At 48.4% G+C, this 25923-nt stretch overlaps 1 protein-coding gene across 2 annotated transcripts; it reads left to right on the forward strand.

Annotated features, from left to right (window-relative positions):
* The first annotated feature begins 763 nt into the window (after positions 1 to 763).
* Ttf2 (transcription termination factor 2) lies at positions 764 to 25379 on the forward strand. 2 transcript variants are annotated; one of them, XM_090334093.1, is made up of 23 exons: positions 764 to 795; positions 876 to 978; positions 1391 to 1477; positions 3513 to 3579; positions 4706 to 5647; positions 6656 to 6770; positions 7056 to 7217; positions 8029 to 8156; positions 9135 to 9216; positions 10690 to 10809; positions 11740 to 11890; positions 13793 to 13898; positions 15272 to 15453; positions 16427 to 16580; positions 16776 to 16867; positions 18328 to 18410; positions 18733 to 18866; positions 19652 to 19822; positions 20902 to 20960; positions 21953 to 22103; positions 23237 to 23319; positions 24642 to 24716; positions 25171 to 25379. In XM_090334093.1, exons 1-23 carry the CDS (start codon positions 768 to 770, stop codon positions 25313 to 25315), a joined length of 3420 nt encoding a protein of 1139 aa, XP_090190219.1. In that variant the 5' UTR covers positions 764 to 767; the 3' UTR covers positions 25316 to 25379. The 2 variants fall into 2 exon arrangements, with proteins under 2 accessions (XP_090190219.1, XP_090190220.1); XM_090334094.1 differs by having other exon boundaries at positions 7059 to 7217.
* The last annotated feature ends 544 nt before the right edge of the window (positions 25380 to 25923 follow it).

A 25923-nucleotide genomic window follows, 5' to 3' on the forward strand; every position in this document is an offset into this window, starting at 1 on the left:
GGAATCCTGCATCTGTCCAGATGGCCCACTGATCCTTGGGTGAGCTTGTGGGAACCATCCTCTTCCAAAAGAGTGTGTGTGCGTATGGGGGGGGGGGGACACTTCAGGGGGGCGGGCAGAGCTGGAAGGATCACAGTCCCGGGTAGGTCCCTGAACAAAAGCACAAGACCCAGTGTGTGTGTGTGTAAGAGAGGGAGGGACAGAGTATTAGGGTTTGAAGCCAGGGCCTGGACGCTGCCGCTGAGATGCTTTGCTCAAGGCCGGTGCTCCACCACTTGAGCCACGCCTCCTGATTTGGGGTGGTTAACTGGAGATAAGTCTTTCGGACTTCCCTGCCCGGGCAGCCTTCCAACCGCGATCCTCAGGTCTCAGCCTCCGGGGCAGCTAGAATTACGGGCGTGAGCCAGTCGCACCCAGCTTTGGATTCTTCCTAGGCTTTTAAAGTTAACCTCGGGCTGCGGGGCCGGGCAGGCCATCCCGGCACCCGCGGCGGGCCGGGTTCCCGGCCAGGAGTCCGCCCAGACCCCAGGCTTCCATGCCCCCTCGCGCCACGTTTGATTTCGCGCTCATTAAGTCAAAGCGCCGCGATGATTGGTTGAAGATGAGCGAATCTCACCTATGATTGGTTGACAATCGACGGAGGCATGGCTAAGACTAGGGGCGGAGAATAGTAGGAAGGGGGATGATTGGTTACAGCACGGAGGGGGCGTGGCCAAAGGCGTGGCCAGGCGGGGGCGGGGCTTTCTGCCCGAGGAGAGCCGGACGTTATGGACGCTGTCCGGTGTCCCGCGCACGGTGAGTGCGGAAGCTCCGGGGTCCCGGGGCCGGTCGGGCTGGCGCGGCCGCCGCGGTTGCTGACCCTTTTGCCTCTTCAGGGACTGCTTGCTTTCTGAAGACCGGCGTCCGCGATGGCCCGAATAGAGGAAAGAGCTTCTACGTGTGCCGGGAGGACACGTGCAGCTTCGTGCGGCCCACCGAGTAGGTTTGCGGGACTGGACCCCCGCCCCGCAGGGCCCCGGAACACACCCGCCTCCAGCACCCCCGATCCCCTCCCGCCCCGCACCCCCACCCTCAGGACCCCCACCCGCCCGGCCTGCGGGATGGACGCGGTAGGTTTGCGTATTTAGGTTTTCCAGGCTTGAAGCTGAAATCCAGTCATGGGAAGCACCAGCCTGGAGCAAAACGAACAAACAAAAAGGTGGTGTGTGAGGCCCTGTGGGGGGGGGGCACACACACACACACTCACACTTTCACACACTTGCTATAGTACTTTACTTGCAAAGGTGGGAAAGACCACTTGTAGGAAAGCCGGCGTAAGAGTCTGATTTATGATGTTGACAGCTGTTCCTTGTCTACTGAAAGTAAGTTTTCATTTTCTTTTTTTCTCAAGCATTCCTGTTTCTCATTGTTTATTGCATGAGGATTCTGTGGTAGAGCTTCAGGGTTTATTTCTACCCCAGGGTAAGAAAGAACACAGGTAAGTGTGTAAAATAAACATGAATGCCCTCCCTCACTCCCTAACACTTGGCTGAGCAACCAGTTTATCTGAGAAGTCTGACCTGTGGTTAAGTTCTGGATAGTTAGGTCCGTGGTCATCTCTGTCTATCAGTAGCTGAGCTGATCTCGGTATACCAAGAGCTAACTAACCACTTGCCAACTTTTTATTTTTTGTCAGTCATGGGGCTTGTACTCTGGGCCTGGGCTTTGTCCTTGCAGCTCAAGGCTATCGCCTTACCCCTTGAGCTACAGCCCTGGCTTTTTCTTGACAGCTTTTTTTTTTTTTTTTAATTAAAGAATTTATTAACGATTTTTACAGCATATTTTAAATGACAAATTTAACAAGTGTTCAAGAAGGGACTCTCTATTTACTTGACAAACTTTTAATGCTGGTAATAAAATGAGAAAAGATCTACATGTATGCTAAGTCCTCAATAAATTGCAACTTTCCTTCTTACATGACAAATTGAGCCATGCATCCAGCAGGCTTTTTGCTGATTGTTTGGAGATAAAGTCTCCTGTCCTTTTTTCCCCAGGTAGGCTTTTTTACCCAGGCAAGCCTTGAACCAAGACCCCCTGGGTCTTTGTGAGTAGCTAGGGTTGCAGATGTGATGCACTGACATGCACACACACACACACACACACACACACACACAATTATTATTATATTTTTTTTTTTTGTGGTTCATGAGGTTTGAACTCGGCCTAGGCGCTGTCCCTGAGCTTTTCAGCTCAAGGATACTGCCCTACCCTGGAGCCTGGGCATTGTCCCTGAACTCTTCAGCTCTAGACTACCAGTCCTATCCATGAGCCAAGCCCCACTTCCTGTTTTCCAGAGGTTAATTGGAGATAAGAGTCTCAGGTCCTTTTGTGCCAGGGCTGGCTTTGAACCTTGATCCTCAGATCTCAGCCTCCTGAGTAGCTAGGATTACAGGCATGAACCATTGCACCCAGCAAAACATACTTTTTGATTGAGTCCATTACCAACTTAAAAGTTTTAAAAGTTCTTATTTAACTGATTTCAGGTTTGTAGGAATCATTTTAGGTAATTTTTTAAAAAAAATCAGTTCTATTTTATTCAGCACTATTTAATAAGTATGGACAACAGACAAGAAATAGCTGGAAATAAAGAGAATGTATTGTGAATTACTTACTGAAGGGATCTGGTTGTTCCTACTGTAGTCTTTTTTTTTTTTTTTTTTTTTCTGAGCACTGTCCTTGGACTTTCTCAAGGCTAGAGCTCTACCACTTGAGCCTCAGCACCACTTCCGGCTTTTTTCTATGTATGTGGTACCGAGGAATCGAACCTGGGTCTTCATGCATGGTAGGCAAGCACTTTAACCACTAGGCCAAACTCCCGGCCCTCTTTTTTTTTTTTTTTTTAATTTTTTTATTGTAATTAGTAAAAGGGTTACATGATATTTGCCAGATAGAAGGTGCATTAATTCACATACATTGATACCCTTTCACATGTCTTGGTACCCATTTCCCTCCCCCCCCCACTGTAGTCTTTTCCAGTATTAAAATTCTATTATTCTCCCAGTGTTCTAGTTTTGTTCTTTTGCATTTCCTGGGACTTGGAATGGATCTAGATGTCAGGTTCATTTTAGGCTGCCAGGTGCACAGAATGTCTGGTTATTTTTTTTTTTTTTCTGATTTTAGAAGCTGTTACTGATAGACGTCTTCACTTTATTTGTTCTTTACAGAGTAAAAAGAATAAACCTGCACATAGGTAATATGTTATCCTTGTTCCGCTTCTTAGCTATTACATTCTTTTGCAGGATCAGGGGATATAGCTCAGTTGATAGAATTACCTGTCTGATAAGCACAAGGTCTAGAGTTCAAATCCCAATGTGCTACAATTTTTTTTTTTTTTTAATCTATATTGAGTGGTTTCAAGTGACCTCTCAAAGCCAGGATCAAATAGTTACAGATAGGTTCTTGGATTAAAAATACAGTATTTTGTTTTAATGGATTTTTATTGTCTCAATTAGTTGTACTTTATATTTCATTAGGTTGTTCTTCCGATGTGCTAAAGGCAAGGCAGAGGGGAAACGCTGGTGTGGAAATGTTCCATGGAAGGTAGGAATTCTTGATCTGTTTTCAAAGCCTGTACTGGCACAATATGGATGCTCAAGAGGAGATCTGATTGTGAGTCATTCCGGCACAGGCAAAATGTTGGCACAATCCCGTCTCAACCGACAGCGCACACACAGTTCATAGTTCAGACATAGTTCAGTTACTGTCCCAGGTGCAATGGTGGCATAAGTAGAAGGATCATAGTCTGAGACTGGTCAGGGCAAATATAAGAGACCCCATCTATAAAAGTAACTGAAAAGGTCTGGTGCCTGTCTCAAATGGCATAGCACTTGCTCGACAAGCCTGTGGTCCAAGTTTAATATGTATTTAATATGTGGCTTTAACGGAAAAGACCAGTAAACTGATTGGTCATCAAACTCTTGAGTTTTCTTTAAGCACATGGACTCAAGTGAGACTATTCAAAGTTCCATTTGTTGAATTCACTATTTAATGTTTTAGTACTAGAGCTCAGTGGCAGAGTAGCATATATAGGCCTGAGTTCAATCTCCCACACACCAAAAAGAAAAAGAAAAATTTTTTTTCATTATTTGCCTTCTGTTGTATTTACATAAGTATTAAGGTTTTAAATGCAAGAAAAAAAAAGAGATTTTGTTGACTAATTCCCCTTTTTTTTTTTTTCAATTGTATAATGTGGGCAATGTAAAAAGGGTCACAGTTACATTCGTCAGGTAGTGGGTACATTACTTGTTGAACATTGATATCCCTTCCCATGTTTTTCTCCCATTCCCCATGTTTTTATAGACCAACATGTGCTTAATAATGGCACCTGGATAGTATAATTGAGAAGGCCCTGGATTGGTAGGGCTAGAAGACACCCTGCAAATAGCCCAGACATTGGGGATAGGACAGGAGCTGTGGCTCCAGTGGTAGAGCACCAGCCTTGAGCAGAAAGGCCAAGTGAGAGTGTAAAGCCCTGAGTTCAAGCCCCAGTACAGACACAAAAGGAAGTGAGGAAACCTTGTGTTTGGCTCCTACACTTCCTTAGATGCAGAAATATCAGGAATGTCTAGAAATATTGGAGCCACTTGTGTTGTGTGTCTTCCTTCTAGACAGGAAGGCTACATAAACATTTCATATTGTGATTAATCATTTTCATTCATTCCCTTAGGATCCTAGTTCAGAAAATCCCCCTGTCACCAGTAAGTCTCAGCCTGTGTCTGAGACTTTTCCTCACCCTTCCGGCCAGGAGAGAAACCCCTTCAAGGTGCTGGACAAGAATAAGAAACCAGCTCTCTTCAAACACAGCAACAGTGGGAAAGGTGTGGAAAAGATGGGCGACCAGAAGCCAAAGGAGGAGGGAAGGCAGCTGGTCAACAGCTCAGAGCAGAAGCCGAAGGCAGAAGGGAACCGCGGGATGGAGAAGGGCCTGGCATCTGACCTGGGCACAAAGGGGACACAATATGGAGTAGAAGAGGTGTTGCGGAAGGGGAGCACCGAGGCCATGGGAAGTGGAGGCAGCACATCCGGAAGCCCGGGCCCTGCATCCACGTCTTGCCGTGGGAACCAGGCACCGGGAGCATGCGCGGTGGCCCCACTGGAGGAGTCACAGCATGAGAGCAGAGCAGAGCCTCCGAGAGAAAAGCAAGCCCCCTCTCCCCCTCGCCAAAACCCAGAAAGCCAGCCCCAGAAAGGGGGACACCACGCCAGGGAGCACCCTAAGAACTGGGAGGCTAGGGAAACAAAGGCAGAGCCCGGCCCAGGCACAGAGACCTTCCAGGAAGGGCAACCTCAGGGGTCTTCAGAGGCCCGTGGGCCTGCTCCCACAGGGCATGCCCGGAGATGGGGACACCAAGTTGCCTCCAGCAGTGAAGACAGTGAAGAGGAGGAGGAGGAGCAGGAGGAGGAGGAGGAGCAAAAGGAGGCTTTCTCTGAGCCAGGGAGCCCGCTTCTCTTTGACTTGACCAAGGACTCAGAGGAGGAGGAGGACATGCTCCCTGGTCAAAGGAGACAAAGAGAAGAATCTAGAGTCGCACCACTTTCCAAGAAGGCACAGCCCGCAGCCCCCACCGCCCAGGAGTTGCACCTGGCCACCCAGCTGAAGCAGAAGAAGGTAACTGCTGAGATGAGAGCCTTTCTGGCTTACCCAGGCTGGTTTGGTGTGGACCAGGGCACCCAGGACCAACTGAGGGGTCCAAGGAGCCAGTGCAGAAGATGTACAGCCTGAGGCTCAGGGTCTGTCTTTTTTTTTTTTTTTGCCAGTCCTGGGGCTTGAACTCAGGGCCTGAGTACTGTCCTTGGACACTTTTTGCTCAAAGCTAGTGCTCAGCTACTTTAGCCACATCGCCACTTCTGACTTTTTCTATGTATGTGGTCCCAAGGAATCGAACCCAGAGCTTCATACTTTCCAGGCAAGCACTCTACCACTCCTGGCCCCAGTGTCTGTCTTTTCTTGTGGTTATATTTTCAGGATTAGTAAACTAGCTGATTTAAAAAAAAAAAAAAGCCATGTTTTTTTTGTATGTGGGTTTTTGTTTTTGTTTTTGTTTTTTTTTGCCATTCCTGGAGCTTGAACTCAGGGCCTGAGCACTGTCCTTGGGCTTTGTCAAGGGTAGAACTCTACCACAGGTCACAGTACCACTTACAGCTTTTTTATGTGTGTGGTACCAAGGAATTGAACCTGGGTTTTCAAGTATGCTAGGCAAGCACTCTACCACTAGGCTATGTTCCTAGCATAAAAAGTCCTGTTTTTATGCACACAATTAAAAGAACATAATTTTAGAATTTTGATTAGGCTATATGTGTTCGGGTCTCTCTTTGTGCTTTCTGCTGGTATTTGGGATTGAACTCTGGGCCTTGAGTTTTCTGGGTTTTTTTTGTTTTTTTTCTTCTTAAGGCTGGTGCTCTATCACCTGAGCCACAGTTCTCCTTCCTGATTTGTGCTGTTAATTGGCATTAAGAATCTCTCCAATTTGTCTGTCAGGACTGGCTTTGAACCACAGTCTTAGATCTCAGCCTCCTGAGTAGCTGGGATTACAGGTGTGAGGCACCAGTGCTGAGCGCTGGGGGTTGGGTCTGAACAGCTGGAAAGGAGGAATGCATTTGATGGGACTTCTTTCAGAGCTTACTGGCATCGGTGAATATCCAGGCTCTTCCAGACAAGGGGGAGAAGTTGCTCAAGCAGATTCAGGCGCTGGAGGAGTCCCTTGGTGCTCTCGCCCTCTCCCCAGAGCAAGGTACAGGGGCTGAAGCCCTGGAACTTGGGTTTTCATGATGCTGGCTAGAGGCGTGCTGGTTGGTTCACGTTTCCATTCTGTCTTCTGCTTCTGAACATTTAGATTATCCCTGCGACCTGTAAAAACGCTCTTGTTCCTATGCACTAACCTCTTCCAGATCTAAGACCTCTGTCCCCTACAAGGCCTTTCCCAGCTTTTGAGGATGACCATGACCCTTGACCCCCACACATACACTTCCTCACCTGCTTTTCTCCACATCAATCTGCTCTGCTTCTGTTTCTCCAGCAGGAAGTAATGAGAAAAGCAGCTCTCAAGCACCACAGCAGAGTAAAGTCACCAAAACTACTGAGCCCCTCCACCTGATACCTCCTCAGCGCCTTCAGGGTCCTGATGCCCAACCTCTGGACTCCCAAAGACCGAAGGCAGCCTGCCGAATGACGGCTGGAGGTAGGATCCCAGGCCTAGCCTTGTAGGGAAGGGCTGCCCTGAGAGTCAGCTGAGACCTTGCAGGTGGACATCTGTGTCCATGAGAAGGGTGGGAGAAGCAAATCTTGAAAGTTGAGTCTATTCCAGTTCATGGGTGCCCACCTTAGGGCTTGTTTTCTTTCCTTTTTTAGTACCTGTCCCAGGGCTTGACTTTTCTTCATGCTCTTCTTATGTTCTACATTATAATTATTTGTGCTTTCACAACCCTCCAGGCAGACGTAGAAGAAAAAGAAGTGTAGAGATACCATTTGTTCAGTGTGCTCGGGTGTGGGAAAGATGTAGCGGGGGACAGGAGATGCTGGCCCGGGCTGGGGAAGTTTTCTGTAGTGGCCTCCAAAATGTCCCGAGATATGGAAGGCGAGCTGCTGGGGACAAAGAGAGGTCTATGAGATCCAGGTGAACCTGGGGAAATCAGAATTTTTTTTGGGGGGGGTGGTGGGAGTTGAACTCAGGGCCTGGGTGCTGTCCCTGAGCTCTTCTGCTCAAAGACTAGTCCTTCACCACTGAGCCACAGCTCTACTTCTTATTTTCCAATGGTTCATTGGAGATAAGAGTCTCACTGACTTTCCTGCCTGGGCTGGCATTGAACTGTAATCCACAGATCTCAGCCTCCTGATTAGCTAGGATTACAGGTGTGAGCCACCAGTGCCCAGCTTAGGAGACCAGAATTGTTAGTGAGTACCGACCTCACATTGGGCCCATAATGTCCTTTTCTGCAGTGGTGGGCACACAGTAGCTGTGGCATCTCTGGGTAATTCTGGTTTGTGTGCAGGACGTATGAGCCAAGATCGCCTTCATGCTGTGTGGAAAGTCACAAGTGAAGCCATTGACGAGCTACATCGTTCGCTCGAGTCTTGTCCTGGGGAGACAGCAGTGGCAGAAGACCCACCTGGCTTGAAGGTGAGCTGGGGAAGATAGCTAGGGCTCCAGGTGAGGCCCACCAGTGTCCAGAAGCAGAATCTTTCCTTACAAGTTTGCATTTGCTGCCTCGGGGTCCGTGCTGGGGGTGCAGAGGAGTTTCTGTAGTGTTGGTAGGGTGACGTGTGGAGCTCTGAGAGGTCAGCGCGCCTTGCAGTGCATTGTAACCATGGCAGGAGTTCTAGGGACACAGCACTCCAGGCCAATAATTATTATCTACCCACTTGTGCCTTAAAAGAAATTGCAGGTCAGATGCTAGTGGCTCACACTTGGAATCCTAGCAAGAGAGTACAGCCAAAGCCAGAAGAAGAGCTGTGGTTCAAGTGGTAGAGTGCCAGCCTTGAGTGAAAACATTTTAAGAGGCAGCATCCAGACCCTCAGTTCAAGCTCCATTACTGGTGCATGAAAGGTTTAGAGGGTCCTTTAAAAACCAAACAAACAAACAAAAACTCTACTGAAATACCTGATCAGCAGTGTGCACTTGGTTGCGGCTAGAGAGGAAAGTCAGATTTAAGAGACATGATAGGAAGAACCAACAGAATGGCTAGTGCACAGCAGAAACTGACACAAGTTAATGAGGCAGACAAACCAGGTCTCATGCGTGAATGTTTGTGAGGGTAGGGATTCTTAATATAAAAGCTGAAACCAGGCAGGGCTCAGGCTTGTAATCCTAGCTATTCAGGAGACTGAGATCTGAGGATCAAGGTACAAAGCCAGCCCGGGCAGCAAAGTCCATGAGACTCTTATCTCTAATTAACCCACAGAAAATTGGAAGTGGCGCTGGGACTTAACGTGGCAGAGTACTAGCCTTGAGCTTCATTGCTCAGGAACAGTGCCCAGGCCCAGAGTTCAAGCCCCACCCCCCTCCATTTCCCTTCTCCTCAACACAAGAAAGCTGAAGTCAGGGCCTGCTTATCCTCTCAGTGGGAATTTTCACATACCATCTGGTACCTTTGTCAGGTACCTTTATTACTGCACCAGAAGCAGGCACTGGCCTGGTTACTATGGCGGGAACGTCAGAAGCCGCAAGGAGGGATTCTGGGTAAGTGTGGTATTGTCAGAGCCAACCATGATTGGGGGGAAGGCATGGTGGTAGCTGTACTGGATTGCTTTGGTGGTGCGGGTGCTGTGACTCCTTCATTTGCAGATAAGGATGTTAAAAGGTAGAAATGTGTAGCCTCTTATGAGCATGCAGCTAGCTGCATGCAGCAAAAGAGAGGTTAACTGAGTCTGGCCCGCACTTTGTAAGGCTGCGCCCCTCCCCCCCCCCCCCCCCCCCCCCCCCCCGTCCACAGACTACCCTTCATTCCTGCCAGTCCGTTGTAGAATGTTTCAAGGAGTTAGAGCTTCAGTGCCCAAGCTTCCTTCATGCTGATGCCAAGACAGTTCCCTCCTGGGAGAATGAACCCCTCGCTGTTCCCAGACGCAGAGCAGGTATGCAGCAGCATCAGTTGAGGCAGAGTGAGCAAGAGTGCTGAATCGGAGTTTCTGGACAGCCCCATAAGCATGCGTCTCACAGGTGATGGGCAGGCCTGCTGAGTTCAGTCTTCCAGCAGCGTCAGGATTTGAAGCCCAACCATGCTGTCATCTTCCTTCAGCTCTGTCAGATGATGTTTTGGTTTTGGTTTTTGCCAATCCTGGCTTGAACTCAGGGCCTGAGCACTGTCCTTGGATTTTCTCAAGGCTAGAGTTCTACCACTTGAGCCACAGTACCATTTCTGGCTTTTTTCTATGTATGTGGTACTAAGGAATTGAACGCAGGTCTCTTGCATGCTAGGCAAGCACTCTACCACTAGGACACACTCCTGGCCCTTTTTTTTTTTAAGTGAGAAGTCTAGGCACCATTGTCAAACCAGAATAGATACCAGTCAGTTCATGTGGGATTATAGAATGATCCAGATTATTACCATTTTTTTGGTATCAAGGCCTCAATTGGCTTGCTTGCTTGACTGACATGTTTTCCATTTGAACCATGCCTTCAGCCCTAAATTTTGCTGGTAATTTTGGAGATGATATCTTGTGGATTTTTCTGCTCAGGCTGGCCTAGAATTAACTGGGATTATAGGCCAAAGCCATGAGTGTCTGCCCACACTATAGAAAAACCTCCATATGAATTCTTTTTTTTTTTTCTTTTCTGTTTTTTGGTTATGGGACTTGAACTCAGGTCTTGGCTACTGTCCCTGAGCTCTTTTGCTCAAGGCTAGTGGTGCTGTGCTACTTTAAGCCACAAATCCACTTCTGGTTTTTGGGTGGTTAACCGGAAGTGTCTCATGGACTCCCTTCGTGGGTTGGCTTCGAAACATGAGCCATCACAGCTTCCTAATTGGCTAGGATTACAGGTGTGAGCTGCCAGCACCTGGCAACAGTTCATTTTAACAAGGAAAATGAAGAACCTCTTTAGTTACTAGATGGCACCGAAATAGACAGGTCACTGGCTGTCTCTGGCTTCTTCTCTTGACTGTACGTTGATATTTTTCCTCTTAGCCATTTACTTATTTAATGTTTCATTTTACAGCGGACGACATGGGTTTAGGGAAAACCCTGACCATGATTGCACTCATACTTACCCAGAAGAATCAGCACAAGAGCAAAGAAAAGGACAAAAATGTGGCTTTGACATGGCTTTCCAAAGACGGTACATATGAGGGTCTAGTGCCATTTCTAAAGATCTGAACTCCCAAATGGAGGCTTCTTAGCCACCATGGCTCCTGTTCTAGACAAACTAGAGGGCTTTCCTGTGGCGTTGTCTCTGAGGCTCAATGTGTTAATTACAGTGACTGTGTTTCCTTTTTTTTTTTTTTTTTTTTTTTGCCAGTCCTGGGCTTGAGCTCAGGGCCTGAGCACTGTCCTTGGACTTTCTCAAGGCTAGAGCTCTACCACTTGAGCCTCAGCACCACTTCCGGCTTTTTTCTATGTATGTGGTACCAAGGAATCGAACCTGGGTCTTCATGCATGGTAGGCAAGCACTTTAACCATTAGGCCAAACTCCCGGCCCTGTGTTTCCTTTTATTATAAACTTTAGCTTCATCTGTGACAGAAAAAATTATGGGAAGAGCCAGGGCTCTAGAAGAGTTAGGTTAATCATAGTAAGTCTTTTTTTTTTTTTTTTTTGGTACCAGTACTGGGACTTGAACTCTCAGGGCTTGGGTTCTGTCCCTTAGCTTTTTCACTCAAGGCTGCCTGGTGCTCTGCCACTTGAGCCACAGTTCCACTTCTGGCCTTTTGCTGATCAAATGGAGAGAATAGTTTCATGGACTTTTTTTTTTTTTACCTTGGCTGGCTTTGAACTGGGATCAGCTCTCAGCCTCTTGAGTAGCCGGGATTACAGGCATGAGCCAAGGTGCCTGGTTCTTTTTTCTTCTTTTTGAGAGATTTTGTCACTTGTAGCTCAAGCTTGCCTTTTTATAAGGGCCCATTTATAAGGAGAAAATGGTGAAGTGTTTTGTTTCAAAGAATCATGTCGTCCATCTCTTGTTCCTCTGTCAGCTCTGTGGAAGTACTGACAGAAGGTGCAAAGCCAGTGGAGAGACGCAGCTGTGGATTGATTCCTGGTTTTCTCTCCCAGACTCTTCCAGCTTCATTTCTCATGGAACACTGATTGTCTGCCCAGCTTCCCTGATCCATCACTGGAGAAACGAGGTACAGAAACGGGTGAGCAACAGCCAACTGACAGTCTACCTCTACCACGGGCCGAACCGGAATCGACACGCCAAAGCGTAAGTGCATAGCCTGGGTGGGGTGGGGGAGGTGGGGTGCTGGGAGGGGGACGGCTTGGCCTACTCCTGGGGAATCTTCCTGTGTGCCAGCGCTGCACTGAGTCACCGCTGGTCCTGAGTGCAGAAAAAAAGGCAACATGGAGTTTTGCTCCCATCACCAAACCTTTGCTCTTCTGAGGGATCTTGAGATCCAGTGGTCGTCAATTTGCTAGGTCCTTGTCACTGTCCCCAGCAACAGCTGCAATGCCAGAGCTATGCACCAGGAGGCAGCAGCATGCCCTGGTAACCGAGGAGATGTCACAGTGTCTCTGGTTCTAGAACTCTTGTTCTTTTTCTGTTAATGGAAATGGAACCATCTGCCTTGCAGAGTTCAATTGAACGTTTTCTGTGTATTCTTATGGCTGTTTTTCATATATAAACCATCTTACGAACTGGAATGATTTAGGGCTGGGGGTATAGCTCAGTAGTAGAGCTCTTACCTAGCATGTACAGGCTCTGAGTTTGCTTCCCAAAACTGCAAATAAAAAGATTCAAGATACAGAGATGGGGGGGGGAGAGGGGAGACAAGAAAGAAAAGAAAATAATAGAAGAGAGAAAGAAAAGAAAAAAGAAGTGTCATGTTTTATACTGAGTACAAATTCCCGAAGGGAGCCAGGGCCTTGTCCTTGCTAGATAAGCTCTTTGCAGCTTAGCTATACTATACACTGGCTTCTCTTTTGGTTTCAAAGGAATATTTTCTGCTTCTAATTGTGATATAAATTGTGTTTTATCCTGAGATAAATACTTGCTGCTCTAATCAAAGATGAAAACAACGTTGTTTATACTTATAAGAAGTTTCTCTAACCTTCATTTTTGTTTTGGTTTGGTTTTACCAATCCTTGGGCTTGAACTCAGAGCCTGAGCACTGTCCTTGGACTTTCTCAAGGCTAGACTAGAGCTTTACCAGTTGAGCCTCAGGACCACTTCTGGTTCTTTGTTCTGTTTCTTATGTCTGATTCTAAGGCAGTATGTAGCCACTGCTGCCTCTGGATAAGACATGGCAAACATCTCCATGTCGCCATCAATAAGCTTAATTGGAATAAGATTTGTGCTTCTAATGAGAATCTGCGTAGAGTGGGCTAAAAACTTTGAGCATGTGATTTGATTACTGGCTCTTCACAGTCTATTATAGACCAGAGGGGAAGGGAGAAAACATGTTTGATGTGAGGCAAGCAGTGCTGGGAGGGTTTGTTTTTCTTTTCTGGGATTTGGGCATCATCCATTTTGAGTCTTTATTGAAATCAGTTCCTAGCCCTGCCTTGCTCTCTGTTCTAGCCAAGTCTGACCAGGCTTAACATGACCCAGCCAGAGTCTGATCTCTGAGGCTCACTGGAGAGGAGGGGGAGACTTCCAGCTGTAGTGAGTGGACTTGAAGCAATCAGAGCTAAGAGGTAGAGAAGTCCAAGTAATAAAATTTACCTCTCCAAAATTATGTGTAGGCACATGTGCATGTGTGTGTGAGGAGGGCGGGGGAAGGACCCAAGTTAATCAATTCTGTTTGTTTGTTTTTTTCTTCAGTCACGGAGCTTGAACTCTGGGCCTGGGCACTGTTGCTGAGCTCCTCAGCTCAAGGCTACTGCCCTACCCCTTGAGCCATAGCACCACTTCTGGTTTTCTAGTGGTTCATTGGAGATAAGAGTCTCATGGACTTTAGTGCCCAGGCTGACTTTGAACCTGGATCCTCAGATCTCAGCCTCCTGAGTAGCTAGGATTACAGGTGTGAGCCACCGTGTTCAGCTCTGCTTGTTCTTTTTAGTCAATTCAGTCAGTTCTTCTAGCCCTAAGTATCTTTATGAAGCTCAGCTCTGCCTCTGTTGTCCACAGAAGATCATGCACTGTTTGCTTTGTGTTATGTCTCTGCAGTCTGTCTACATATGACATCGTGATAACTACTTACAGTCTCCTAGCCAAGGAGATTCCCACAGAGAAGCAGGACGGGGAGGTCCCAGGTGCGGCCCTCAGTGCGCAGGTGAGGCTCAGGGGGCTGGGCCGTGGGGGTGGGGAGACATGGCACCTGATGGGGTGTCCAGAGCCTCTGACCAACATTGATACTTGGTGCTCTTTTTGGCCATCTGTTATTTATTTACTGATATGTTTGTTTAATTATGTAGTTAATTGCATATGTATGTGTGTACTTTATTGGCGCCTGAACTCAAGGCCTAGGCTCTATCCCTTAAGCTTTCTGCTCAAGGCTGAGTGCTCTACCACTTGTGCCACAGCTAAAGTTCTGGCTTTTTGGTGGCTAATTGAGGTAAGAACTTCAGACCTTCCTGCCTAGGGTGACTTAAATCGCGATCTTTAGATCACAGCCTCCTAAGTAGCTAGGATTGTAGGCATCAGTCACCAGGGCCTGGCTTAAGAGCATGTGATTGTATAGGATGTTTACAGGTTTCCGAATTGGGGGATTCCTAGAATGCCCCAGCTTCCTGGTGCTCTCCACTGCTTTCCACAGAGTATCCGTGGTCCTGCCATGCCCTGTCCTTGCTCTCCCCCCTGGGCCCAGTCCTTTTCCCAGGTTGTTTTCATCTGCTTCATGAATCCTTGAGGCAGAATCTGCTCTGTTCCCATCATCTGGCTGAGTGCCTCCTGGTGCATGGTGCTCATATATGGCCTCACCTCATGCCGGGCTGTGAGGTGGGGCTCTCGTGTGTGCTGTGCTGCCTCGGGACCAGGCGCTCCGGGCTCAGTACCATGTCCCCTGAGTCCCTGCCTCCCGTTATCTCCTGTGTGGTCCTTACCTTCGTTTATCTTCCAGCTGGAATCTGAATTCCTCAAGCTGGAACTGCCCTTCACATCCAGCCTAGTACCTTACACCCTAAAGTAGATTTCTGTAAATGTTTAATACCTGGAGAAGTCCTGGCTTAGAGCCATGGTTGAGATGTGGGTTGAAAGAATAAATGAAAATTCAAGTTAAGACCAAATGCCTGTGGCTCACACCTGTAATTCTAGCTACTCAGGAGGCTTGAGATCTGAGGATTGTGGTTCAAAACCAAATCAGACAGACTAACCCAAGGCTTTCTTATCTCCAATTAACCAGCAAAAAAAGCCAGACATGTAGCTGTGGTTCAAGTGGTAGAGCACCAGTCTTGAGCAAAAGCACAAGGCCCTAAATCCAAGTCCCAGTACTGGCAAAACACTCAGACCCTCCAATAGGAAAACATTTTGGGCATCTTGAGCTCTGGGACAGACTCTGAAGGGACCTGAGAGGCTCTCCTTTGTAACTGAGTGTAGTGAGACCCTGGGATTCTAGAGTGCATCTTCAGGGGTGCTTCTCCCCCTCTCCCCTTCTCTTGTCTCCCAGCCGCTCACATTCCATGTCTCCCTGACCTCTGCCCCTTCCAGGGTGTCTCCGCGCCTTTGCTCCAGGTGGTTTGGGCTCGGGTGATACTGGACGAGGCTCACAGTGTGAAGAACCCTCGTGTGCAGGCATCCATCGCTGTGTGCAAGCTTCAAGCCCAGGCCCGCTGGGCCGTCACCGGCACCCCCATTCAAAACAACCTGCTGGATATGTACTCGCTGCTCAAGTGAGTGACTCTCCGCCCAGCACAAGGCCTTTCTCCCATGCCAGGTTACCTGTTCTGCAGCAGATGGCCACTGTGCTAACCTTTAGGGGCTATGGAATTAACACATAACCAAGTATCATTGGTCGACGACCTTGATTACATCCAGTCCTTTCATATGCAAAATTGCAAGGCAAGTTGAATCGGGACGTAGAAGTCCTCTTCAGTGTGGTGAGTGGGTTTGGTTACTTTTGCCCAAAACACAGACTGGGGTCAGCCTTACCAATGATTTGAGGCAAACAGAAAAAAGTGCTGACTTTAAAATACTTAACTTCCGGGCTGGGGATGTGGTTTAGTGGTAGAGTGCTTGCCTAGCTTGCATGGAGCCCTGGGGTCCATTCCTCAGTACCACATACACAGAAAGAGCCAGAAGTGGCTCTGTGGCTCAGGTGATAGAGTGCTAGCCTTGAGCAAAAGAGGCTCAGGGATTGGGCCCAGGTCCTGAGTTCAAGTCCCAGAAATGACAAAAATAAATACAAAATAAAAAAAAACTTTTCATGGAAGTGGAGGTGTGGCTCCAGCCTTGGGTGAAAAAGCCAAGAGAGAGCACAAGGCCCTGAGTTCAAGCCCAAAGAATGGCATAAAAGTAAATACTTCTGGTTAAGGCAGACCATCAGAGGGTATAGGATTTCTTGGCTTGCCTTTGAAGCTTTAAGAAGAAATTCTAGCTATTATTTCTTGGTCCTGTTGTAACCCTGTAGACATAGTTAAGAAGTTTTCATTATGGACTTGTACCCTCTGATCTGCCTAGCTGAGATTTTTCTCTGAATGCTGTTATAATGACAGAATGAAAGTGTAACCCAATGATGGTGGTCTGTTTCCGCCAATGTCTTAGGTGGACACTGACCACATTCTCTCATGTTTACCCTTCCCCTACTTTGTGTCCTCTCCTTATCACCCTCTCCCCCCTCCAACCCCCCCCACACACATCCCAAAGATTTCTGCGCTGTTCTCCATTTGATGAGTTCAGTCTGTGGAAGAGTCAGGTGGACAATGGATCCAGGAAGGGAGGAGAGCGGTTGAGCATTCTGACCAAGAGCCTCCTGCTGAGGAGAACCAAAGACCAGCTAGATGCCACCGGGAAACCCCTGGTAATTACATGTACGCCGGGGGGGGGGGGGGGGGGGGGGGAGGTGGGGGGGAGAGGCACATGGAAGGATGAACAAGCTGGAGCGAGCCCGAGCCTCCCAGTCCCAGCTCTCCTGTCTCGGCCGCGCTGGCGCTGCTTTTCCTGGTGGTTTGCTCTGTGGTGCTCAGCTCTCACCAGCTTCCTCTTCCTCTTCCAGGTGATGCTTCCCCAGCGTGCATTTCAACTGCACCAGTTAAAGCTTTCTGAAGATGAGCAGGCTGTGTACAATGTCTTTTATGCAAGATCCAGGTATGTGAGGGCATTCCTTCTAAAATTGTTTCGTTCCTGCCCGTGCTTGCGAGTGAATCCAGCATCCCAGCTCCTTAACTGTGCTGATGGCATAGATGTGTTACTTAACCTTTAGGCCCTTTTAATCTCCCTTTCCCCCTCTCCTTCCTGTCTCACCTCTGCCTCATGTACATCGAAGGCAAAGTTTTAAGCTTGCTCATCCCTGACACCCTTTCATGGAAAGCATAAGGTGTTTGAAGGGGCTGGGTACAGTGGTGCATACCTGCAGTCCTGCTTACTTACAAGCAGAGACTGGGTGAATCCTGGTTTGAGGGCAGTCTAAGCAAAAGTTTTCAACATTCCCATCTCAGTGAAAAACGCTGAGTGTGGTGGTACATATTTGCCAGCCCTGCTAAAGTCTAGGCTAGCTTGGACAAGAAAAGTGAACGTACCTAAAACATAACTAAAGCAGGGCCAGGAGTTTGACCTAGTGATAGAGTGCTTGCCTAGCATGCAGAAAGGACCCGGGTTTGATTCCTTAGTACCACATACTTAGAAAAGGTAGAAGTGCTGTTGTGGCTCAAGTAGTAGAGTGCTAGTCTTGAGGAAAGCCCAAGGACAGTGCTCAGGCCCTGAATTCAAGTCCCAGGACTGGCAAAAAAAAAAAAAAATAGCTTAAAGCAACAAGGGCTGGATCATGGCTCAGGGGGTAGAGCACTTGCTTAGAACACACAGAGCCAAGTTCAAACCCCAGCTGTGCCAAATAGGGAAAAAAATATATTTAGGGTATGGGATCTGTCTGTTTTCTTGAGAGTACGTCAGGAAAACATTTCTGACCCTTAGCCTGTCAGCTAACTTGTCACCTGAGTGTGGAAGTGAAACGAAAGCTGGTTTTGTAATAGTCCTCCCTGATGTTGGTTGTTTACACTCATAGGCTGTAGCCTATGATTCCAGATTCCAGATCTGTTCTCACCGTGCTGCTCAGTTCATATACCTCACACCTGCTAGCTGGTTCTTGTAAAAGTAGAAGAGAGAAGGTGAGGGCGCGCGCACACACACACACGCACGCACGCACAGATCATATTGATGCCAAACAAATACTGAAAAGGGGAGTGGGAAGGAAACTTCAGGAGCATAGTGGTGGTGAGTCAGCATAGTACTAATTTTTGCTGGTTGAGACAAGAGCCTCTTGAATTTGTCTGCCCTGGCCTGGCTTCAAACCCCAATCCTCAGCATTAAGCCTCCTGAGTCACTAGCATTACGGGTGTGAGGCACCAGTACCCGGTGAGGTTTTTTTCCATGGGCTTTTAGGTGATCATTCCTTTGGGCTGATGTTTGCCAGGAGCTTGGCATCTTTGCTGAAGCCCACAGCTGCATCTCTCTGCCCTGCGCGCATTCTAAGCACAGGTCAGCAGTGACCCTCAGCAGCTGGTTTTGTTTCGTGATGGAAGGTGGACATTGTCTTGTTTGATTTGAGGCAGGTCAGCACTGCAGTCCTATCTGAAGAGACAAGAGAGCAGAGGCAGCACACTTGAAAGAAACCCCAATAACGCATTCCTTCGAGGTGAGCCAGACACTCTGGGTATGTCCACCAGTGAAAGCAGGGTTCTTGTCCATTGAGGGAGCGGAGGGCGGCCAACACCCTGTGGCCAGAGCAAGGTGTTTTCCTCAGCATAGACGAGACCTGGCAGCTTCCGCTTCTGTGTCATTGCTCAGGAAGTCTGCTCCATTCACAAAGAAAACTCCTTCCCTTTGCTTTGAAATCTTACAACATGTGTTATACCTAAATTACCGCATCTCAGACCAAAAAAGGCTGTAGTTCCTCCTACTTCTCCAGATGTCGGTTCTAAGCGGCCATCTCCTGGGCTTCTCTTCTCTTCTGGCAGTGGCTCAGGAGTTTGGCTCCGCTGGGCCTGGGCACCATGCAACGGCCAGCTCGGGAAGCCCCAGCACCGTGCACATCCTCTCCCAGCTGCTGAGACTCCGCCAATGCTGCTGCCATCTTTCCTTACTGAAGTCGGTGAGAAGAGGCTGTGGCCGGATCCGCCCCATCTCCAGCCACTGCCTCGGGCTCTGGGCCTGGGCTGTGAGAGGTGCTCACCTGTGGGGATCAGTCCTGATTTTCCTTTGAGGGGGATCTATTTGTGTTACTTCAGGTACACTGATCTCGATGATTCCATGGCGTTGAGGAGAGTATATTTTTATTATTTAGTGTGAGATGAATTGTTTAAGAATGGGAAATGGTCCTTGGTTAAAAAGGACACCACTTGTGAAGGCTTTGCTGTTTCAGAATGTTATAATGCTAATTTTGCTAGCAGCGTATTGATAGGACAAGTCAAGTGGTTAAATGGCAGCATTGCTTTTACATTGGTTTTGTAAAAGCTCATCTGGAATCCCAGCTGAGGTAATTTATTCTAGCTGGGAAACAGCATGATCATGTCATCTGCCTGGCAAGTCTTAAAAAAAAAATCATTTGAATTATCTTTGATATGATTGAAAACTTTCAAGGTCACTGTCTACATGGGGCTGTGTGTGTGGGGGTGTGGGGGTGTGGGTGTGGGTGTGGGTATGTGTGCGCACGCGTGCCTGTGCCACTACTGGGGCTTGAACTCGTTTTGCTTTTGCTTGGCTTTTTAACTATCCCTTGAGCCATGCCTCTCCTTCTTGAGCAGGGTTTTCTGAAGAGTAAAGATAAAGATAGTAAAGATAAATTTCAAAACACTGTTCCCTGAATCAAGGAACCTTATCCACAAGCAATATACTTGGCTGCTTCACTGCTCAACCCTTTGTTCGTGTTCCTTCCAGGCCCTGGATCCAGCCGAGCTGAAGAGTGAAGGGCTTGTGCTGTCCCTGGAGGAGCAGCTCAGCGCTCTCACCTTGTCTGAACTCCCAGACTCGGACTCAGCTCCCACTGTGTCCCTAAATGGTGCATGCTTCAAGATGGAGCTCTTTGAAGACACACGAGAGAGTACCAAGGTGCTTCTGTCCCTCCTTTCTTTGGGATTTTGGGTTTTGGAGGGTGTGTGTGTGTGTGTGTGTGTGTGTGTGTGTGTGTGTGTTGGTACTGTGGCTTGAACTCAGGTCTCAGCTTTATTTGCTCAAAACTTTACACTGTACCACTGGAGTTAGAGCTCTCCTTCCACCTTTTTGCAGTTCATTGGCAACAGTGTCACAGACTTTCCTGCCCCAGCTAGCTTCATGCTGTGATCCTTGGAGCTCAGCTTTCTGAGCAGTTTGGATTACAGGCATGAGCCAATACCCCAGCTTTCTAGGGTCTTCTGAGAGGTCAGAAGAACAAAGGCAGCTCTGCTCCAGGGGCTTGCCCACGTGTCTCAGTGCCTGTTTGCAGTGAGTGAGCCCGAGGGCCTCTGGGTAAATGCCTGGAGAGCTAGACAGATCTGCAGTGATTTTAGAACAGCCCTTAAAGTGGTAAAGTTTTCTCGTCTTCTGAAGAATCTCAGGATAGTACCTGATGTTTAGCAATTTCCTAGGGGCCAGGAGAAGAGAAATGAGCCAGACATGTGCTGCCTTTGCTTAGAGCATCTCAGTCCTGAGAGAAAGACATGATTAGTAAGCAATGATTAGGTGCCATAGCCTGGAGAGGACAGTGAGATAGAGACAAAGGCGCTGTGGGGAGTAAGGTCTATGGGCAGTCATTACCCAGCTTAGACTTTGGGGCTTGGGGAGAATTGCTGAAAAGTAACACTAGGCTGACAGGGAAAAATGTGTAAGGCGAAGAGAACAGAATACACAAAGGTGTGTCTTGGGGAAAATTCTGGTACAATTGAAGTGCCATGTAAAGATGGCTCCCTGAGAAACAAGCCTAGAGAAGTGAGAGCCACGCCCACAGGGGAGTGCAGGGCCAGTGAAGTGGCCCTGGCCTTGTCCTCAGTGGGAAAATCAGGACAGGGTCCCACCCAGCTTACATCCAGGCAAGCCTTCTGGCTCCAGAGGGGAGAGTGGAGTAGGGATGGGTTTGTGGACGAGTGGGCTGCGGTCGAGCAGGGGGAGGAGAGCCTGCCGTGGAAACCACAATGCCAGTGCTACCTTTCCAGGTGTCATCGCTATTGGCAGAACTGGAGGCAATCTGCAGAGCCTCAGGGACTCAGAAGAGGTAAAAGTGTTACTTCAAGCATTAGTTATCGTTCAGAAAGTTTGCTCCTGCTGATGGTCGTAAACTTTAAAAACTTTTTCTGTCAAAGGCTTTTTATTTTTTTTGCCCTCCCAATCTTAAGCTCAGGGCCTGAGCACTGTCCTGGGACTTTCTCAAGCCTAGAGCTCTACCACTGGAGCCACAGCACCACTTCCAGCTTTTTCTATGCATGTGGTACCAAGGAATTGAACCCAGGTCTTTGTGCATGCTGGGTGAACACTCTACCACTAGGCCAAACTCCAGGCCCTGAGCCAGGATTTGTAGTAAGCATAGAAGTCATAGAACAGATCCTCCATGGTTTCAAACTAAAATATTCCTGGCACTCATTGAAAAGGGTATGTCGAGGCAAGACTGCATCTAGAGCTGGGTACCATTGATCCATGCCTGCAATCCTAGCTACTCAAAAGGCTAAGGTTCAAAGCCAACTTAGACAAATCCAGGAGACTGTCTCCAATGAACCAGCCAAAAGCTGGAAGTGGAGGTGTGGCTTGAGTGGTAAAGCACCAGTCATGAGTAAAAAAGCTATGTGTGAGCGGGAGGCCCTGAGTTCAGGCCTCCTGTGTGATCTAAATATGCGTGCCTGCATTACTCTCCCATCACTATGTAGGAAGCAAAGATGGGTTAAGCTGCCTCGTGGCTTGGGAGGGTCAAGGCTGAGATTGGGGGACGGCACTGGTTTAGGTCTTTGGTGAGGGTGGCAGAAGGCCATGGCAATGCAGGTTCATGTCACTGCCTGGAAGCAGTGGAGCCTGAAGAAGAGATGGGGTCTCTGGACCTCAAGGGCACACATTTCCCAGCACTGTCACCCAGAACCTGAGCCTTTCCACATGGACTGTGGGGGTGCAGCACCTCGTAGTGCCCTCCCCAAGGTGAACAGAGGCTTTTACGTCTAATGGGAAGGGCATGAAGCTACAGGGAAGCCAGCTTACTGCTTTTTACTGTGCCTTTTCCAGCGTCATTGTCTCGCAGTGGACCAGCATGCTGAAAGTGGTAGCCTCACACCTGAGGAGGCACGGGCTGTCGCACGCCACCATCGATGGCTCCGTGAACCCCAAACAGAGAATGGACTTGGTGGAGGCGTTTAACCACTCCAGAGGCCCTCAGGTACTGGCAGGCACACTGCCTCACTTGGGGTCTCAGCTACTCGAAGCAGAGGGCCAGAGAATCACAGTTCAAAGCCAGGAGAGACTCCATCTCTAACCAACCAACAAAAAGCTGGGGAGGGGGAATGGCTCAAGGGGTGGAGCACCAGTCATAGGCAAAATAGCTGAGTGTGAGGCCAGTGAGTTTGACTCTGGAATTGAAAAGAAAAAAAAAAAGCAGCAACCTGAAATTTTTTTAGAGATTTTTTTTTTTTTTTTTAGAGATAATAGAGCAATTCAACCTTAAAATATTCATCCTCTCAGTCTCTTCGGATGTTGAGAGCTGATTAGACATTGACTTGTCAGAGTGCACGAGTAGGCTAAAGAGAATAAGATGAGCACTAAACTAGACAGATTCAGGCAGCTGGCTGTGATGAGAGGACCAGGGGTCAGAGGCGGGTCTTTGCTGTGAGCAAGCATGGAGCAGGAGTCATAGAGTCCTAGATGGTAAGGACACGAAGCTTGAGTTGCGTGGTGGCGGGAAAGTTACTGAAGCAGGGGAAGGATGGGGATGGATAGGATGGGGACAGTTGGGTCACAGAATGCTGACTGGACTCTGACGGACAGTATCCACATACTTCAGTTTTTGAGGTGGGTTCACAGGAGGAGAGGAGGTTGGTTTCCACAGGGAGGCAGAAGGTGGCATCGAAGGTTTCAGGACTCAGCAGGGAACTCGTAGGGACCTGTGGTTCATCTATTTTGGTCTGGAGCTTAAACTTGAGTTCCTGTTGCCCTTCTCCCATCGCTAAAACTAATACCTGCAGTAATCCACTCGTGTACAAGAGGAAGGGCTTAGCTAGGCTCATGGCTTTTGAGATTTTAGTTCATTGCCCATTGGCCCTGCTGCTCTGGGCCTGTGGCAAGAGTGTGCAGCAGAGCCTAGCTGCTCAGTTCCTGGCTGGGAAACAAAACAGACTGAGGAAAGTGCTGAGGCCAGGTCCTCTTTACCTCTCCGCCCATGACCTAAAGACCCTCAAGGTTCCAGCACCCCATGAGCTGAGGGAGGCCAAGCCTTTACCATGTAGACCTTTTGGGGACCCCAAAGATCCACCCTGCATCTCCTGTATCGATTCCCCTGTGTGCTTCCTTTGGAAGGTGATGCTGATCTCTCTCCTGGCTGGAGGTGTGGGTCTAAACCTGATCGGAGGAAACCATCTCTTCCTTCTGGACATGCACTGGTAATGGATCTGGCCCTTCCTTGAGTGCTCTTGGTCCTACAGGGAGAGAGGGGTGCAGGGGCAGTGGGGCCCAGTGCATCTGTTCGTATGTGTCCACAGATACTGGGCTGTGAGCAGGGGGGAGTGTAGACCACATTCCTTGGTTCCTGCGCGGGCTTCAGAGATCTCCTTAATAGCATTAATTCACACACAGGGCACCGGTAGCTCACACCTGTAATCCCACCTTCTCAGGAGGCTTCAGACCTGGAGGACTGAGGTTTGAAGCCTGCTATACAGAAGAGTCTTCTAGACTCCACTTCTAAAATAGCCAGCAAAAAGCTGACAGGGGGCAGGTTATACAGAGGCAGCTGAGTGAGCCACTGAGAGCAGGACCCCAAACCCTAGAACTTGCAGAAAGGTTCATTTATTTCCTGATAATCTAAGGTGGAAAGTAGGAGCAGAGCTCTTCCTGGCAGCTCTTTCAACTCCTGTGAAACTGCTGAGGGATCCAGGGAAATGTCAACCCTAGATCCATTCAGAAGGAGAAGGCAGAAGAGTACGTAGTCATTCTAGAAATACACATGCTCCCAGGGCTGGCGGCAGTGCTTTCTGGATACTGGATGTTACCAGTGACATCTGAAGAATAGTTCCTGTTTTCAGTTGTGTTGTGGGCACTGGGATGGCTGGGTTGTTTAGTCCTCTAGGTGTCTGGGCCTGGTGGAAATGGACGCCTCTGCTCCACCTTTGGGACAATGTGCTCAGGTGCTTAGGGAGGGAACCATACCCACATCTGTGCTGTGTGCCTGAGATGGTGAATTTGTTATCTGAGATGGTAAAGAGATGGGATAAGAAAGCAATTGGAGTTGGTCGTGAGAGTCTGCGAAGGAAGACATCTTTCCTCCCTGGTTGACTCATGGAGGAGGAAGGCTGAAAGGGTAACTATTTGAGAATGTCTGCCAGCACTTGCATCTGTAAGTAGGGGCTGAAGCCTGAATGGAGGGTTGCAATTGGACCAGCGGAAGCCACCCAGCTAAGCCTGCCTGGACTGCTGGTTGTTATTAACTGGCAGGGCTGCATTATCATAGCAGCCCTCCTTAGACCATAGAGCCTAGAATGGGCTGTCAGACTTCTGGAATAGTCCATATTTTTCAGGCTAAATGGTGTCTCTTGCCTATCCTTTGTGCTTGGTTTTGCCTTATTTTCTTAATCCCCTTGAAAATAGAACAGCCATTTTTTTAGCGGAAGAAGCAAACAAAGACAATAGGCTGGATTTTGCCTCTGGTCCTCAGCTTGTCACTCTCAGTCTGGGATGTATCCCTGAGCTAAACCTCTCTGTTTAACAGGAATCCTTCACTTGAAGATCAAGCTTGTGATCGGATTTACCGAGTGGGACAGAAAAAAGATGTTGTCATCCATAGGTAACAAGGCCCCAGGGCCCTCTGATTTTTGTTTTGTTTTGTGCCAGTAATGGGTACAAACTCAGGGCCTGGGTGCTGTCCTTTAGTTTTTTAACCCAAGGCTACCACTCTACCACCTAAGCCGTAGCTCCACTTCCAGCTTTTTACTGGACTTCCATAAGCTGTCCAGATCTCAGCCTCCTGAAGAGCTGGGATAAGAGATGAGAGCTGCTGGCCCCTAGCTCCATGCTACTTTGGGATAAGATATTCTTTGTTTATTTGAGGCTCTCAGATACCCTTGATTCAGGATGAAATAAAAATTCAGCCCGAGCTACATAGATGGCATAAAGGTTGTGTGGATTGCACTTCTGATGTGGGAAAGCTTAAGGAACAAATGGCACCAAGCTCAGCAGCAGGGTGGGAGTTTGGGTACACTCTCAAGTAGGCTTTCTCATCATTCCCTTGTTTGTGTTAGATTTGTCTGTGCTGGAACAGTGGAAGAAAAAATTTTGGCGCTCCAAGGAAAGAAGAAAGATTTGGCCAAGCAGATTCTCTCTGAGTCCGCCGAGTCCATCAGCAAGCTCACTCTGGCTGACCTCAAGGTCATTTTCGGCATATAACCTTACTGCATGGTGTTGGAATCTGGGAGTGGAGGGGTGGCCTTCTCCAGAGGAGTGGAACGAACTTGCCCCTAGAACTGAAGATGGTGCCAAGTTACCTGGCTATTAAGTCAGTCCGCTTCTTTATTGAGTGGCAGAGACGCCAATATTTCAGGTCAAAAAATGTTTCAAAGCCAGGCTCAGCAGAAAAATCTCTGAGACTCTTACCTCCAGTTAGCCACCAAAAGGCCGGAAGTGAAGGTGTGTCTCACGTGATAGAGTGTCAGCCCTGAGTGGAAAAGTTCAGAGACAGTGCCCAGCCCGAGTTCAAGCCCCAGGACCAGGCACACACTTGGTTTTGGAAGACAACTCCAGTAGAAGTGGATTTCCGTTCCAGTAAAGCTTGAAAGCCCTGTGTTGTGGATATGGTAGTACACAGCCATAGTCCCCGGCACCTGGGCGGCAGAGGGTGTGTTACCACCCTGTGGAATGCAGGTACGTCCTATCTCGTTGCTCTCCAGCAGCCACCATTGTTGAATGTGAGTGGTCCTCGGCTGTTCCACCTCAACCCTCACTTAGCATTGGTGTGATTGTGTCGTTTTGTCCTGTCACTCTTATTTGTCAGCAGG

This window comes from Megascapheus bottae, chromosome 6 (genome assembly GCF_031878675.1).
Source record: "Megascapheus bottae isolate mThoBot1 chromosome 6, mThoBot2.hap1, whole genome shotgun sequence".
Lineage (NCBI taxonomy): Eukaryota > Metazoa > Chordata > Mammalia > Rodentia > Geomyidae > Megascapheus > Megascapheus bottae.

Excerpts from the sequence above, each read along its gene's own strand:
- Ttf2 (XM_090334093.1), top strand. The coding sequence starts at position 768 with ATGGACGCTGTCCGGTGTCCCGCGCACG. Across the intron at positions 20,961-21,952 it reads GCCTCAGGGACTCAGAAGAG|CGTCATTGTCTCGCAGTGGA; the intron begins GTAAAAGTGTTA and ends TGCCTTTTCCAG. Across the intron at positions 22,104-23,236 it reads ACCACTCCAGAGGCCCTCAG|GTGATGCTGATCTCTCTCCT; the intron begins GTACTGGCAGGC and ends TTCCTTTGGAAG.